The 15,960-nt window shown below is 39.2% G+C and overlaps 3 protein-coding genes and 1 pseudogene across 3 annotated transcripts; 3 read left to right on the forward strand and 1 right to left on the reverse strand.

Annotated features, from left to right (window-relative positions):
- Positions 1-952: 952 nt before the first annotated feature.
- LOC149406209 (uncharacterized) lies at positions 953-1,663 on the reverse strand (annotated as a pseudogene).
- Positions 1,664-3,104: 1,441 nt separating this feature from the next.
- LOC149406210 (serine/threonine-protein kinase STY13-like) lies at positions 3,105-5,921 on the forward strand. The gene is made up of 6 exons (XM_089620767.1): positions 3,105-3,457; positions 3,567-3,699; positions 3,793-3,988; positions 4,422-4,546; positions 4,649-4,807; positions 5,374-5,921. The coding sequence occupies exons 1-6, from the start codon at positions 3,321-3,323 to the stop codon at positions 5,677-5,679; spliced, it is 1,056 nt and encodes a 351-aa protein (XP_089476893.1). The 5' UTR covers positions 3,105-3,320; the 3' UTR covers positions 5,680-5,921.
- Positions 5,922-8,261: 2,340 nt separating this feature from the next.
- On the forward strand, positions 8,262-11,823 carry LOC149406211 (SUPPRESSOR OF GAMMA RESPONSE 1-like). Its single transcript, XM_089625831.1, has 6 exons — positions 8,262-8,396; positions 9,166-9,298; positions 9,382-9,565; positions 10,338-10,816; positions 11,063-11,335; positions 11,418-11,823. The coding sequence occupies exons 1-6, from the start codon at positions 8,374-8,376 to the stop codon at positions 11,469-11,471; spliced, it is 1,146 nt and encodes a 381-aa protein (XP_089481957.1). The 5' UTR covers positions 8,262-8,373; the 3' UTR covers positions 11,472-11,823.
- A 401-nt stretch (positions 11,824-12,224) lies between these two features.
- LOC149406212 (RNA-binding CRS1 / YhbY (CRM) domain protein) lies at positions 12,225-15,607 on the forward strand. Its single transcript, XM_089620672.1, has 4 exons — positions 12,225-12,332; positions 12,427-12,721; positions 13,694-14,095; positions 14,631-15,607. The coding sequence occupies exons 1-4, from the start codon at positions 12,259-12,261 to the stop codon at positions 15,348-15,350; spliced, it is 1,491 nt and encodes a 496-aa protein (XP_089476798.1). The 5' UTR covers positions 12,225-12,258; the 3' UTR covers positions 15,351-15,607.
- Positions 15,608-15,960: the final 353 nt, after the last annotated feature.

The raw sequence follows: 15,960 nt of genomic DNA on the forward strand, positions 1-15,960 counted from the left end.
CTGTAAAAGGCAATCGGCTTTGCTTGGCAAGAGGACAAATATGACAAGGACAATGTTTCGAACTAGATTTGTAATGAAGCAAATGTTTGAGTGGTTCTAACTTCTTGAAAGATAAATGGCTCAATCTATCGTGCCACACTTGAGAAGAAAGTTGATTCACTTGAGCTGCAACAGCATGACCTCCACGAATAATGTATAACCCATCGCGGCTCTCACCCCTGCCAATCGTTCTCTTTTGCCGAGTATCCTGGATTAAGAAACCAAAGGCTGTAAATGTGATCTCAACATTCAGATCTTCAGTGAGAGCATGTACAGACAAAAGGTTAAACTTAAATCCTGGAACAAAAAGCGTATCTCGAAGCACTAAATCAGCATTTAATGCGACATCACCACACTGATGCACGGGAACAACCGTATGGTTGGATAATGTAACTGTAGAATTGACAATAGGCTTGAGCTCCAGAAATAGAGAACTCTGAGCACAAATATGCTTTGTAGCTCCAGAGTCTAATATCCACATGGCATTATCATCAACACTGCAATCATGAAAAGTGTCTGCATAACAAGCACCTGCATTATATGTGGTTTGATTGATAGTAGTGGCAGAGTTGGAGTTGGAGGCAGACAAATTGCTCATGTGACTCGCGAGCATCGTCGTCATCTGATTGCATTGATCAAAGAGCTGAGACGAAGTCAGTGGAGCCTGGTCTTCACTCTTGAGCTGCTGATCTTTGACTTTGACGCAATTGGCTTAAGTCCTTGGTTTCTTGTGACCCGGTGGATAACCGTGCAACTTATAGCATTTGTCGATAGTGTGACCTGGAATCTTGCAGTGAGCGCAAGTTGGCTTGTCTCTCTCCTTCCTGAATGGCCTATTCTGAACTTCATCTTTGACCACCATCGCAACAGCATTACTGGAGTCCACACTCACATGCTCATTCCCGATGCTTCGCTATTTTTCTTCCTACGTAATTAACGCAAACACCTTGTTGATGGCGGGAATGGGATCCATGAGTAGAACCTGGCTTCTCACTCCGGCGAACGAGTCGTTAAGCCCCATGAGGAAGCTCATGACATGTTCGTTCGGAAAGAATTCGCTGAGCTTCTTAACTCTTCCACAAGTGCACGATCCACAAGTGCAAGTAGGACGAAAGTTGTTAAGCTCCTCCCAAATAGTCTTCAACCTGGTGAAATACATACCAACAGACATTTGATCTTGCGATAAATTCGTCAATTCACGTTTGAGCTTATAGATCCGAGGTCCATTAGATTGTTGGAATCTCTCATTCAGATCAATCCAGATATCTGCAGCCGATTCACCAAACAAGAGACTTGACGAAATCTCCTTGGATACAGAGTTCATCAACCAAGCAATGACGATGTAATTGTTACGACGCCAAGCATTTAGCAAGTGAGGATCAGAACCATTCGGTTTCGTGATAGATCCATCAACAAAACCAAGCTTATTCTTCACAAAAAGAGCAATCAACATAGAACGATTCCACGACGCGTAATTGTCTCCATTCAGCAATTGAGATACGAGGACTGTACCTGGATTGTCAGAGTGATGGAGATAGTACGCGCTCAGCGGATCATCGATGACTGAACGTCGCGAAGCTCCAAGCGTCGAGTCCACCGCAGCTGATTTGCTCTGATCTTCCATTTGAGTAGTAGGAAAAACAGAGTACGAACCAGGAACAACAATACTCGGTACAGTGAAGCTTCGACTAGCTCAACAGTGGCGGAAAAATCGCTCTGATACCATAATACACTCAGTCACTCAGAGAGATTGAGAGTCAGATCTGCTCAAATCAAGCAGTCTGCATAATTCTCATTCAAAAAGAATGTTCGGTATATCACCTCGATATATACAAACTCTAACAGAATGAAAACAACTATAGAAATCAAAGAATGACACGTGTATAGACTAAAAACAAGAATGAAAGAATGAGGTGTAAAATAAGACTACGTCGTTTAGTCCCAATAATAAATAAACAGAATAAATCATATATATATTCTTAAAATCAATTTTATTCGCCATGTTTTGTCCAACGTAGACGACCAAATTAAATCGGTGACATACACTAACAATTCGAAGAAACCATGTTGTAAAATAGAATTCAATTTTGTACTCATTAAACATATTATTTTTCGCAGATAATAAATAAGTTCTGTTAATCTATTTAGAACGTGTTTTTAATATCAGATATCAAGATATACATATCATAGAAACTGAGATGTTAGTACAAATCTCCCTGAGAGGACCACTAGCTAGTACCACTAGTACGTATACATATTAACCTTGATATATAAAAATAAAACTAAAAATAAAATAAATTAGAAGAAGATAACATTAATTTCCATTAACAAGATTAAATGAATTATTTTGTAATGAGACCATGGACTCATGGAGACAAAAGCAAAAAAGTTTACCCTTTTATTGAATGGTGTTTGTCTGCCTGTTGAGAATCCATGTCACATGTGCACACAATTTGGGAGTCCCTCTTATTAATCCAAATGTTTATATTCTTTATTAAATCAACACACAAAAAACCCCAATTATATGTTCTGATAAAAAAATCAACACACACAAACCCAATTATTTGTAATATTATTTAATATTTAATTTTTTTATATATTGATTAAAAAACAGGCACTATTTCTGACGAGGACATTTCTCTCCGCGGCTTTATCTGTAGATCGAGGGAACAGAGCAGTTCATTCATTATATACGCGTAAAAAGAAAGTCTTTTTTTATTATTAATTAGTGTTTTTTTTATATTTTTATTTTGATCTGAATCTTCCATCTATCCAACCAAACAAATCTCCATCTAGCTCTCCGATTTTTGCTTCTCCAAAAATCAATTTATACCCGTTTCATTTTCTCCGTTTTTTTTTTCTTCTCAAACTCAAGTTCTTCTGAGTTCTCTTCTGACCCACCCAAAAAAAAAAAAAATTCTTCTTTCAGTTCTATGTTGGGCTTGGAGTGACATGTGTTATAGATATTTGTTTTTTTCGTAATTTGTAGCGTGATTCAAGGGATGAGTCTGTGCTCTGAGATTTGCCATGTGTACTCTTCATAGAGTTCTCTCTCTCTCTCTCTCTCTCTCTCTCTCTCTCTCTCTCTCTCTCTCACACACACACACACACACATTTTTATAATTGCCTCTAAATCTCTCTCTCTCTCTCTCTGAACTTAACTTTCAGTGAAGAATTTTGGGCAAGTCAACAGTGAATATATAGTGAAGGGTTCGGATTTGTGATTTTAAGAAAGAAAGGAAACAAGAGAAGAATAGAGTGAAATAATCATAATCATAATAATGGGATCTGGAAATGGAAATGGGGTTTACTCAGTTGGAGAGCTTAGCTTGGATTCGAAGTGGCTGATCGATCCGAAACACCTCTTCGTGGGTCCCAGGATCGGCGAAGGAGCTCACGCCAAGGTCTACGAAGGAAAGTAAGTCTCATATCATTAAGTCAAAGTCAAACCCTTTGTCTGTCTGTGATCCCCATTTTTTTTTGTTTTCCGGTGAGAGCTCATTAAAAATTTGTGTTGTTGGAAAAAGGTACAAGAATCAAACGGTTGCGGTGAAAATCGTTCACAGAGGCGAAACCCCGGAAGAGATTGCCCGGAGAGAAGGAAGGTTCGCCAGAGAAGTTGCTATGCTATCAAAAGTCCAACACAAGAATTTAGTCAAGGTAAAAAAAAAAAAAAAAAATTAAAGGAGCCAGCTTTATCATTACTAAATGTAAAGGGTATTTAAATTTGTTTTTTTTTTTTTTTTTTGGCAGTTTATCGGAGCTTGTAAAGAGCCGGTGATGGTGATAGTGACAGAGCTTCTTTTGGGCGGGACGTTGAGGAAGTACTTGTTGAACATGAGGCCGAGGTGTTTGGACACTCGCGTGGCCGTCGGATTCGCTCTCGATATCGCCCGTGCTATGGAGTGCTTGCACTCCCACGGTATCATCCACCGCGACCTCAAACCCGGTAACGCCCTTTCCCTTATCAATCCCATAATTAACACCGTGACTTTTGTCGTGTCGAAATGGGCTAGAGCGGTCCGACCCTTTTGACAGCTCTCGGGGTTCGACTCTGATTGCTGACGTGTAATGATTGTCAAGGCACTTGTGTCATCGCTCATGATTTTATCGCCGCTGATGAGTATCATTTCTCTTTTCTCGCACGCAAGTTTAGACAGTAGAACCCGTGATTGAATATCTTTCTGCTCTTAAAAGGATTTGAACCCGCGATTCATTCCCCTAATAGACTATCTGCACACTCGGTTTGAGAGTCAATAGGGTATTCCGTGGAAGATTCTCACCGTTTTCGGTCCCGGGCTTTGTTGTTATTTTGCAAGTAGACATGTATACACAGAGAGAGAGAGAGAGAGAGGTTGATGATGTTTGAATTCGTGTACCAGAGAACTTGATTCTGACGGCGGATCACAGAACGGTGAAACTAGCGGATTTCGGGTTGGCGAGGGAAGAGTCGTTGACGGAGATGATGACCGCCGAAACCGGCACCTATCGCTGGATGGCTCCAGAGGTTCATTTTCTTTTTTCGATTTTTTTTTTTTTCCGATTTTTCTTTATTTAGACATACGTAACTAAATTATATATACGTATACGTAACGAATACTTGTGGCAGTTATACAGCACGGTGACGCTGAGGCACGGAGAGAAGAAGCATTACAACCACAAAGTGGACGCGTACAGCTTTGCCATCGTGTTGTGGGAGCTCGTTCACAACAAACTTCCATTCGAAGGCATGTCCAATCTTCAAGCCGCTTACGCCGCCGCTTTTAAGGTCTCCTCTCTCCACTTTTACCCTCTTTTACATTTTCACCCGTACTTATTTACGGAGCTGAGACCAGGTCTGCGATGTGGTAGATAAACCTAGGTTGCTTTTTTTTTTCTTTTTTTTTTTTGAATTTTGAATTTTGGTTAATTACAGTTAACCGAAATTTAAATGTATTTTCAACCAGTTGAAAAACGAACAGACATCTTTATTGTGTACTTCATCGCGATGCTCAGGAAGTCAGAAGCTAATACCTAAAATAGGATGATAGGTTTTAATCGTGTTTATGGGTCGATAATACCTAAATCAGGAGCATAAATATGACCAATGTGTATGGGTCAATGATACCTAAAATAGGGGCAACAAATATTAAGCTTCATAGGGGCAAAAAAATGTCAAGCTTATATCTATTATTAAGCTTAAGAAGGCTAGTGCATTTCTCAATAGGGGCAAAAATATTTTTAGTATTACATCATATTAGTATATATATAAATGAGTGTGGGCTTATATGTTTCCGGGTCAAGATTGTAGGTTTGATTTAATTTTAATAATTTTTTTTTTATATATAATTTTAGAACGTGAGACCGAGTGCGGAGAATCTCCCCGAGGACTTGGCTTCGATAGTGACGTCGTGTTGGAGAGAGGACCCGAATGAGCGGCCCAACTTCGGTCAGATCATTCAGATGCTCTTGAACTACCTCTCCACCGTATCTCCGGTGATCCCTCAGCGGATTTTCAGGTCTGAGAATGCCGTTTTTCCGCCGGAGTCTCCGGGGACGAGCTCGTTGATGGCCATCAGGGACGACGCCGGAGATACGCCCAAGATCGACTCCGAAGAGAAGCCCAAAAGTTTCTTCTTCTGCTTTAACCAATGTTACTAATTAAGTTTAAAAAAAAAGAAAGAAAAAAAAAAAAGAGCATAATTTTGGTGTTGCTTAATAACTATTTAGGACACGTACAAGCCAATAAAAAAAAAAAACCAAATATACCGTCTTGTAAAAAAATGAACGAGAAAAAGCGCATCTTGAAGACAAGATGTATTTACTCCTTAAGAATTAGCGATTTGTTGATCTTCCTTGTGTCTGAAGTTACTGCCAAATTGAAGTCCATTTTTTTTTTCCTAGGTTCGAGTTTGAGTCGATGTTGAGTCGTAGAGAGTGTTGGGGTTGCTGTGATGTAATTAAACCTGGCCAAACGGGAGTCCCGTCCCGTTAATGAACGGGACGGTAACGGGAGTCCCGCCTAGCGGGATTCGGACCCCGTTAGGCGTAAAAAAAAATATTAAAAAAAATGATTTAAATAAATTTAAATAATTATATACAAGGATTCAATTGAAAATATTTTGAAGTAAATGGGTAAAAAAAAATAATAAAGAAGAATGTGAACATCTTTAGTGTAAAGCTCGGCCGATAGACTCGTGACCGCTTGGTGAAGATCTTGGGTCAATGGGTTTGATTCTTTTCTGCCTATGGAGAACTTCAGTGATCCGATTTGTTCAATGTGAAGCATAGCTTCTTATTCAACGATGGTCTGAGAGGGAAACGACATCTTTCTTGTGAGCAACAACGATGAGCTCAGATTCATGTTTAGAGGGAAATGCAGAGAGAGCGAAGAAGAAAGAGAAAAGGCGGTAATGACGGTGAAAAGATTTTAAATAATTAAATAGAATGATGTAATTGAAAGGATTTTAAACTAAGTGGGTAGAAAAAAAAATAAAGAATAATGTAAATTTAAAAATGGGCCTCCTAAAAAACTTCACCGACCCCTAAAAAGGTGCGACGGCGAGGAAAAAGAACACCCATTTCCTCGTTAATTATTTGAAAATTTATCCCGGACAAGGGCCGGGATATCCCTTAGTTATACAAGTTAGTCTAACCATTTATGTTTACATTTGCGAATCAACTTCAAAATCGTCAAGAATATCGAAGCACATGAATGTTTCTTGTGCTCGATTTCTATGTTGAATCCAATCCTTACCACACATCAATGTTTCGACCATCTTCGGTTTCAAGCTATATCTTCTATCGTCGATGATGCGGCTCGCGCTACTAAAAACTGCCTCAGATGACACGGTTGAAACATGGATGGTGAGGATGTCTTGTGCCATAGATGACAAGACCGGGAACCTCATCGCATTCTGTCTTCACCAAACCAATAGGTCGATGGCTTCGTCATCCGGTTTGACCCACTCGTTCCGATCGTACTCTTGGATCTCCGGATGGGACCGTGCGTCGGTTGCGTTCGACGTCGTCTGACTTGTCCCAGCTTCTTGTTGTTGAGGCGATGAGCTATAAGCGGGCGCGTTGACGAAGACATTCGTGTATTGGTGTCTTCTTGGATACTGCGTATGTGATTGAGTTGGTTGTGCTCGATATTGCGGTCGGAGTTTCGCCTCGTATATCCTGAAAAGATCATAAAAAGCTTGCACGATCCTCGCGAGATCAAGTGCAATGTAATCTTGGTCCATGAAATGGTTTCTAATATACTTAAGAAATTTTTTTAAACCACCAATTTTAGGTAGTTAATAAGCTGACACGTATGCAAGTTGTTTATTTACAAATTATTTATCAAAGGTTGGCTTACAATTCCTATAGTTTAAGTGGCTTACGTAACCATTTTTTTGTTTTTATTTTGCTCCAGTAATACTATATCATATTTTACATTAAAGATAAGATATTATTAATAGAATTTATAGAATTTTAGAGTTCCCAATTTCTAATTGCTCTAATATTTTATTAACCTAAGCTTTTGTGAAAAGTAGTACGCAGAGTTCAATTGTCAAAAAAAAAATTAACATTTCAATTAAGTTGTTTAGAATCAGACTTAACATTTGTTATTATTTAATACGAGATGAACAGTGTCCAGATTTCATAATCAAAGCGAACTCTCTAACATGAATAAAAATCGAAATATATATATATATATATATATATATATATATATATATAATATTTTTTAAATCCAAATATTTATCCAATAAATAAAGTGACGGCACACATCAAAAATCCAAAAATTGAAAACTCGTTACATATGATTATTCCATTTTAGAGCCAGACAAAGTAAGAAACCAACACCAATGATGGTTTAAAAATCTTTAAAGCTGTCCCAATCGTCATCTCAAGAAATGCTGAGGGGTAAAACCGGTAATACATTAGTATGTCCACAGTAACGTTTCCTATACATAGCTTGGAGAGCAAGATTATCATCCTGGTCCCACATTAATATTTAGTATTTACTATATAACCACACTGACTCACTTTCCCAAGCACTCGGAGCCTCGAGCCTCGGATTTAGGTTCGGCTTGACCCGAGTGTATTCCAAAAGCTTAGGTTCGGACCTCGTTCTGGAAAGATTCTGTCTACGAACCTGAGGCTCGAACTCCGAGCCTCTCAAACCATTCTTATGGATATATTTCCCGCTTACACACACTGTCATTTCAGTATCTCTTGCTTAACTTGGTGGACTAGCTAATCGCTCTTTCTCTCTCTACCTGAAGCTCGCTCTCTCTCTCTAAATTCTCTCGGAGTCGGAGCTCAGTTTTTACAGATTTTTTATTTTTTATTTTTTCCGGTGCTATGAATCGTAGGAGAATGGAAAGGTAATGTAATAATCGCGATGAGTAATCGGAAGTCTTATATTATAAATAAAAAAATAAAAAATCGAAAGTCTTAAACTTTGATAGATGAATCGATGAGCTTTTGAACTTTTTGGGGAAAAGAGAAAGAAAGAACATTTCTCTGGATTAAGCTGCGAAGGAATTACGAAGAGATTGAAAATGTTTTTTTATTTATTTTTATTATCTGTAGATATTTGGGTTTCTTGTAGGGGAAGCTTTTTCTTAGGCTTAAATAGAGTTTTTGAGGTTTTTATTTTATTTTTTATTTTCGTTTTTTTTTTTTGAAGTTTGATGTGTTTGGTCAACTCAAGTCAACTGACCTAATTTTTTTTTAGATATTAAGGTTTTTACTTCCAAATAAAGCAGTCATTGTTAATCATCAGATGCGTTTTCAGTTCTTAGCTCAGTGACTTTCTATTCTGGGTGTTTTTTTTTCCTTATTGGTGTAAAAGATTATATTTTTGTTGCATTTTTTACGACCAAAATGTTTGACTAAAGTGAACTTAGTCTAGAAAGTGAGATTGACTGTTGTGACTACTAGAAGTATAGCAATGCCTTGAAATTTAATGCAGTGACTAATTAACAGAAGTAGAAAACCAACTTCAAATGTACTTGGATTTTCTTAAGAAGCTTAAAACTTTGTCTCAAACCATAATTTCCCATCAAAAACAAAATAGCTCTTCAGCGGAAATATTGTCATTTTGTTTGATTTTTATTTTTTGTTTTTTTGTTTTTTTATGTTAAATCACAGGAATTGGTTGATCAACAGCAGAGGAATTGCGAACAAAGTGAAGAACGCCACATTTCCTTCCGATCATCAGATAAAAGATTGCGGGGCTACCCGTGAATGTCCGAATTGCCAGCACCGAATCGATAACAGCGATGTAAGTCAAAAACTTTTTCTTTTCTTGGGGAATAATTTCCGTTTCAAGGGAAATTTAAGCACCGAATTTCGTTATCTGTATAGGTTTTTCCGGACTGGCCAGGGCTTCCGATCGGTGTGAAGTTTGAGCCGTCCGATGAAGAGCTGGTTGAGCACTTAGCTGCGAAATGTGGGGTCGGAATCACAAAGCCACACATTTTCATCGACGAGTTCATTCCCACGCTTGACGGCCAAGGAATTTACAGGGAACACCCTGAAAGCCTCCCAGGTAAATAACTCATAACTCTATCGCTTTAGATTGCTTTCAATTCTGTCACATAGTAGTCTATTGATAAGAGCCAAGTCACCGACCAACTGCGTTTTATTTTTTTTTAAACTCGGTTTTCTCTACTGAGCAGTCTCTCAAAAGTCTCACAAATCTATAATGTATGTCAATTTTATACATTTTTTTTTATCAATACAATGTGCGAGGTTTGTAAGCAGAAAGCTTGGTAAAAGAAAACTTAAATAACCGAATCACTTAACAAACTATGCCATATAGATGTTCAGTGAGACTCGAGTTGCCAAAATAACTACATTTTGTACTCAATTTTCTCTGCCGAGTAGGATGAAAGTGTTAGGATTCTAGGGAGTAGGGAATATTTCAATGAATACTCAAAAGTTAGGAGGTGCATTTTAGACGAATTAGAAAGATTGAACCTTTAAAAAGTCTCGGCAAATCTATCTTGTATTTTGGTGCCTATGCTTTTCTTTTTCTTTTTTTGGAAAAATTGTAAACAAGTTATCCAAATTTGTAATCATAGTTTTATGTTATTTAGGTGCTGAAAAGAAAAAGAAAAAAGAAAAAAAAAAACCTAAAATGCTACAAAATCAATAGTTTAAGAGCCACTTTGCTCCAAAAACCAGTGTCGGATCCGAAATGTCAAATGCCATTTAGATTATAGTTCATGGACTATATGTGCTAAAAAAAAAAACTTCATTTTATACCATTTTCTGTCAATACGATGTACGAAAGCAACTCTCTCTATATATATTTTCAGGTGCTAAAAAAGACGGAAGCTACATCCACTTCTTCCACAAGACGGTCAACGCGTACGCGACCGGTAAAAGGAAGCGCCGCAAGGTTCAGAGCCATCGGGGCTCGGAAGCCGAGCACGTTCGATGGCACAAAACCGGGAAAACCAAGCCGGTGGTCAATAACGGAGCTCAAAAGGGTTGGAAGAAGATCATGGTTCTCTATAAGAGTGGCAAGAAGGGTTCGAAGCCTGACAAGGCCAATTGGGTTATGCACCAATACCATCTCGGGAGCACCGAGGACGAAAAAGAAGGAGAGTTCGTTGTTTCGAAGATCTCTTATCAGAAGCCGAAGAACGTCGAATTGGTCAACGACGAGGATAAGGATTTAAGGTCTGGCCAGACTAGTCCGATGACCCCGAATTCTTATCCTCCGGTCCCACCGAGGCAGGCAAAGCCTCTTCTTTGTGCCCCAGAGAATAATCTGAGCCTGTCCTCTCCTACGGTAATACAATAAATTCAATTTTTTTTTTTATTGAATTGGATTTATAAGTGATAAAATAACAAGTTTAAGTTTATGTTTTTGCAAGGACTGAAATGCTAAAAACTTAATAGTTTGATGGACATTTTGAAAAAAAAAAAAAATATTAGCTTAGAGACCAAAATGTTACTTCCATAATAGTTCAAGGATTTCTCTATATTTAAAAAGAGTACATAAGATTATGAGTTTTTTTTTTTTTGGTTATTTCAGGAAGTTGGGCTCTTAGACGAGACGGATTATCCATCGTGGTTTGCTGCTGAATCTCAGGCCGTTGGTGATGCTGATTTGAATCTTGTGAGCGATTCCTTGTTGTGTAAGGAAACTTTTGACTTTGGATATGAGTACTCTAACTCGATTTTAGACCATGAAGAGATTAAATTCCTCGAACGAGAGACTAAATTCCTCGAACAAGGCATCGAACCGAGTAGCGTTGCTGACCTTAGAAACATTGAAGTTGACTCTCCTCCGCATTTCGATCTCACTGTAAGCTTTCCCTAACGTATTTGTCTCAATAAAATCGTTCATATATATTGGACAAAAAATGATTTTTATTTTTTTTGTGCAGAATTTACAGTTTTGTTCCCAGGACAGTTTAACCGCTTGGCTCGACAGGATATGAAATATAACCGTCGAGAAAAGATAGTGAAAAATACCGAGTGTAGACAACAAATAACTCCGAGATATCCGTTCATTGCCTTGCTTCTCAAGTTATTTGTTTAAAGTACTATAGAGGCGATTTTCATCATATGTATCTAAAGTTCTGACTTCTAATTATGTTTTTATTTAACAGTTTGGATTACTGTATTTAAGCATTGTTAACAACGATTTGTTTGTAGTTAAAGAGACACCTTAACTAGTGTTCTTCGCAGTGATTCAAAGCATCGGCTCTTGGATCACAAGAGCCATCTTTGAATCTTTGTTTTTGAGTTTGATTGAAAGATGTTTAAAGAGTTTGGAGTGGTTTTTCAGAAGTTAATTGTGCCTTGAAGATCAAATGGCATGTTTTCTTTACCATAGGAAAACCAATCAAAATTCAACTTTTGTGTTTCCATTTACTTATTTTTGGAATTTAGGACTTATAATTTAAGAAATTTAACCCCAAATTCTTTTATATTGTTACTCTTAATTTTGTGATAAATTGTAAGAAAAATTAGATTGCTACTTAAAACCAAATGAACTAATCCCCCATTATAGACCCAAATGAATAAAAATACAACCATGTCGTTTGTCATTCTCACAACCATGTCATGTCGTTTTCCGGGGTAATATTTGTAATAAACTCAGGCAACAAGGTCATTTTGGTAAATTAAATCCCCGCCACCCAAAGAAAATACCTAAAACCCTTAAACCTTGTCGGAGCTTCAACGAAGAAGAAGAAGCGTAATAAAGTCGGAGACTTTCTTTCGATGTTCGCTTCGAGGAATCTCCACAAGAAAAGCTTGAACTCTCTATCCCCTCTCCTCCGTCGCTCTCATTCCAAGTACCTCTCTCTCTCTCTCTCTCTCTAAAATTAATTGATTGATTGATTTACGGAAATCGATATTCGTTGACGAGTATCAATTTTGTTATCTCAGAAATGCGTTGTTTCCGAAAGCTTTCTCGAGCAATGCGGTTGTGCCAAATGATCGGAGTCAGAGCGAGGGTTCGTCGGCGTCATCGCCGGCGATTCTCGTCCCCTTCGACACGTGGCGGAGAGAGATGTCGAGCTGGCAGCCGAGGGGACCGCCGATCGGGAGAAGCATGAGGAGCAAGGTCGAGAGGCGTATGCAGAACGAGACCGGAAAAACCATGAGAGAGGTCCGGCGAGCCAAGAAGATCCAGAAGAAGCTCATGACCGAGAACGAGAGGCTCGTTTTCAATCTTAAAAGGGTAAAAGCCGAAATCGCTGCTTATTTTTTCGTGCCTAGGATTTCGAGGGAAATAGTTAAAGAGTTTTGTTTCGGACATTGACAAGTGTTTGAAGAAAGGTTTCGCTTTCAAGGTTTTGGACAATATGCCGAAAAGAAAAAAAAATTAGATGAGTTTCGTTTCACACATCATTGCTCGAAAGGTTCGGCTTTCAAGGTTTCTGATCAAACGTCGAAATAAAACATAGGCATGGTTTCCATTTCTGTGGCGAAATTGTAGCTTGTTGATGGTTCGTCAATGGTCGTTACCGTTTTGTTTTAGTGATTCTAAGCGCAAAGGGTTTTGATTTTGAGGTTTCTGATCATATGCCGATATCATGAAACTGAACTTACAGCTTCCATCTACATCGTGAAATTAATTTATCGGTTGCTACTGTTAGTGTTTTGTTTCAGCGATTCAAAGTCAAAATCAAGCATTTTTTGGCTTTCGATATTTCAATCACAAGCCGAAACACATAATAGTTAATGATCCCCCATCTTTTCGGCTTCCATTTACGTATCGTACCGATTACCGAAAAATGGTCCCTAGTGCTTCGTTTCGGCAATCAGAAAAGCGTATAAAATTATCCGATTACACGAGGAATTGAATATACATTTGCGCTTGACATTGGCTCTATGTACGTTCTCGAGTCGTAGTATACATGGTCGCTAGTGCTTCGTTTTGGCAATCAGAAAAGCGTCTAAAATCATCCGATCACACGAAGAATTGAATATACACTTGTGCTTGACATTGGCTCTATATACGTTCTCGAGTCGTAGTATACATGGTCGCTAGTGCTTCGTTTCGGCAATCAGAAAAGCATCTAAAATCATCCGATCACATGAAATATGTGCTTGACATCGGCTCTATTTGCGTTCTTGAGTCTCAATATTACCCGATAACAATAAACAAAAAAATAAATAAAAATTTCTACCACGATTGATGTTTGTGCAGGCGAAAAAGAAAGTTGCGGTGCTCCTACAGAAGCTGAAGAAATACGAGCTCCCGGAGTTACCACAGCCGGTTCACGACCCGGAGCTATTGACTCCGGAGCAGCTTCAAGCGTACAAGAAGATCGGGTTCAAGAACAAGAACTACGTTCCGGTGGGCGTTCGAGGGGTGTTCGGGGGAGTGGTTCAGAACATGCACATGCACTGGAAGTTCCACGAGACCGTCCAAGTCTGCTGCGACAACTTCCCGAAAGAGAAGATCAAGGAAATGGCTTCCATCATCGCCCGCCTCAGCGGCGGAGTCGTCGTCAACATTCACAAGGTCAAGACGATCATCATGTTCCGCGGCAGAAATTATCGCCAGCCCAAGAATTTGATACCTCTCAACACGCTTACGAAGAGAAAGGTAAAAGACTTTTGTGATCCTCTCTCCGGTCCGGTATAGAGACTAGTATTTTATGACCAAGGATGTGCGCCAAAAAAAAAACAGAAAAGAATATATCATAAACCGGACTGAACCATTGATTAAATCTAAAACGGGGGTTTTATTTTTTGGTAACTTTGGTGTCGAGTTTGAGCTGAACGTGTCGAGTTTGAGCAGTTCATGTGAAAACTTAGGATAAATAAAAAAACCCATTTTATTTTTAGGATAATAATGCCAGGGCCTCATGGATAATAGTCGGGTCTAACCTGGACACTCGACGGTTGTCAAAAAAAAAAAAAAAATCGGATCGGGCTAATATGATTTTGTCTTGTTTGGATTCTGTTGGTCATGTCTGGTCCGGTCTTAATTTGTTTTCAAAACCATTTAAAACGGTCACAACCATTATGACGACCCTCGACGAAGAACCTAATACATAGAATGCTCAAATATTGTTTGTATAACCTTCTGGTTTACTTCATTCACTCTTATCACCATCGTTCGCCGTGGTCGTGTACAGGCATTATTCAAGGCCAGATTTGATCAAGCCCTCGAATCCCAAAAGCTGAACGTGAAGAAGATCGAGCAACAGCTCCGGCGGAGCGGGATAAACCCGGAGGACCCGGCGGCTTCGGCGAGCATCCAGAGAGTCGCGTCGTCGTTCTTCAACGCGATCGACAACCGCGACGGAACGCCCTACGTTTTCCGATCCACGGACCTCTCGCTGGAAGATCACGGCGGAGATGACCCGGAGTCTCTAGAACCTTCCGACGAGAGAGAGAAGGCCGAGCTGGACCGGTTCATCGCGGACATCGAAGACGCGGCGGAGCGAGAATGGGCCGACGAGGAGGCTCTGGAGAAGCAGAAGGAGATCGAGATGGGCGAGAGGTTGATGTACCGAAACAAAGAGCAGTTCGGCGGTCGGTACCGAAGAACCAGAGACGACGGTGGAGAAGATTTCGACGACCGAGATCGTTTGCTCCGTCGAGACAGGAATAGAATCAACCGGGCCCAGGAGGAATCGGGAGACGATGACGATGATGATGATGTTGATGTTGATGGGGGATTGTACGGTCCGGATCGAATTGCGCAGAAGCACCGTGGAATGGTCGTCCCGTACGATCGGAGACGGCTCGACGAATCGGGAAGAAGAAATAAGGCCAATGAAGAGTTCGATTCCGGAGATAGTTGCAGCGACGATGATGGTGAATTCGAGAGTGACAGCGATAGCGATGATTAGCTCGTTGTCAATGGTTTGGTTTGATTAGCGCGTTGACAATGGTTTGATATAAGTCAAGCGATTTGAAGATGAATCACTGAGTTTATAGTCAAGTTGAGAGTGAACACAGCAGAAGTGTACTTTTCTTTTTTGTTTTTATTTTATGAAAATCTGTAGTGGTTTATTATAATTGTCTCTCTCATCACATCCTTTTTTTTTTTTTCTTACTAATTCAAGTTCAATATTCTTGAGGTTTGTTGAATTTGTGGTCGGAAAAAGAGGGTGGGTTGTATTTTGTGTGTGTGTGAGTGTGACAGGTTGTGGTGAAAATAAAAAGTCCAATATGAATCAATGGCCTTTTTAGAAACATTTTCACGTGCCACGTGGCCCACCCCAAGAAGAGATGATTGTGGAAATAGAAAGGGTCTTGCGGAACGAAAACGCGTTTAATTTTTCTGCGTTTATTTATACACTACTTTTTCAATAATATCACAGGTATTCATTCAATTTAATATAAATGATTTAAATTACCTCTAAATTGATTTAATGTGTTAAATATATCCTTTAATCTAAATTTTAGTTTACTTGTTGCTTTGAACACGAGAAATTTAAGCCTCTTGACTTTCGACCA

The sequence above is a fragment of the Urtica dioica genome, chromosome 1, assembly GCF_054948205.1.
Source record: "Urtica dioica subsp. dioica isolate 48M chromosome 1, U.dioica_male_clone48M_v1_H2, whole genome shotgun sequence".
Classification (NCBI taxonomy): domain Eukaryota; kingdom Viridiplantae; phylum Streptophyta; class Magnoliopsida; order Rosales; family Urticaceae; genus Urtica; species Urtica dioica.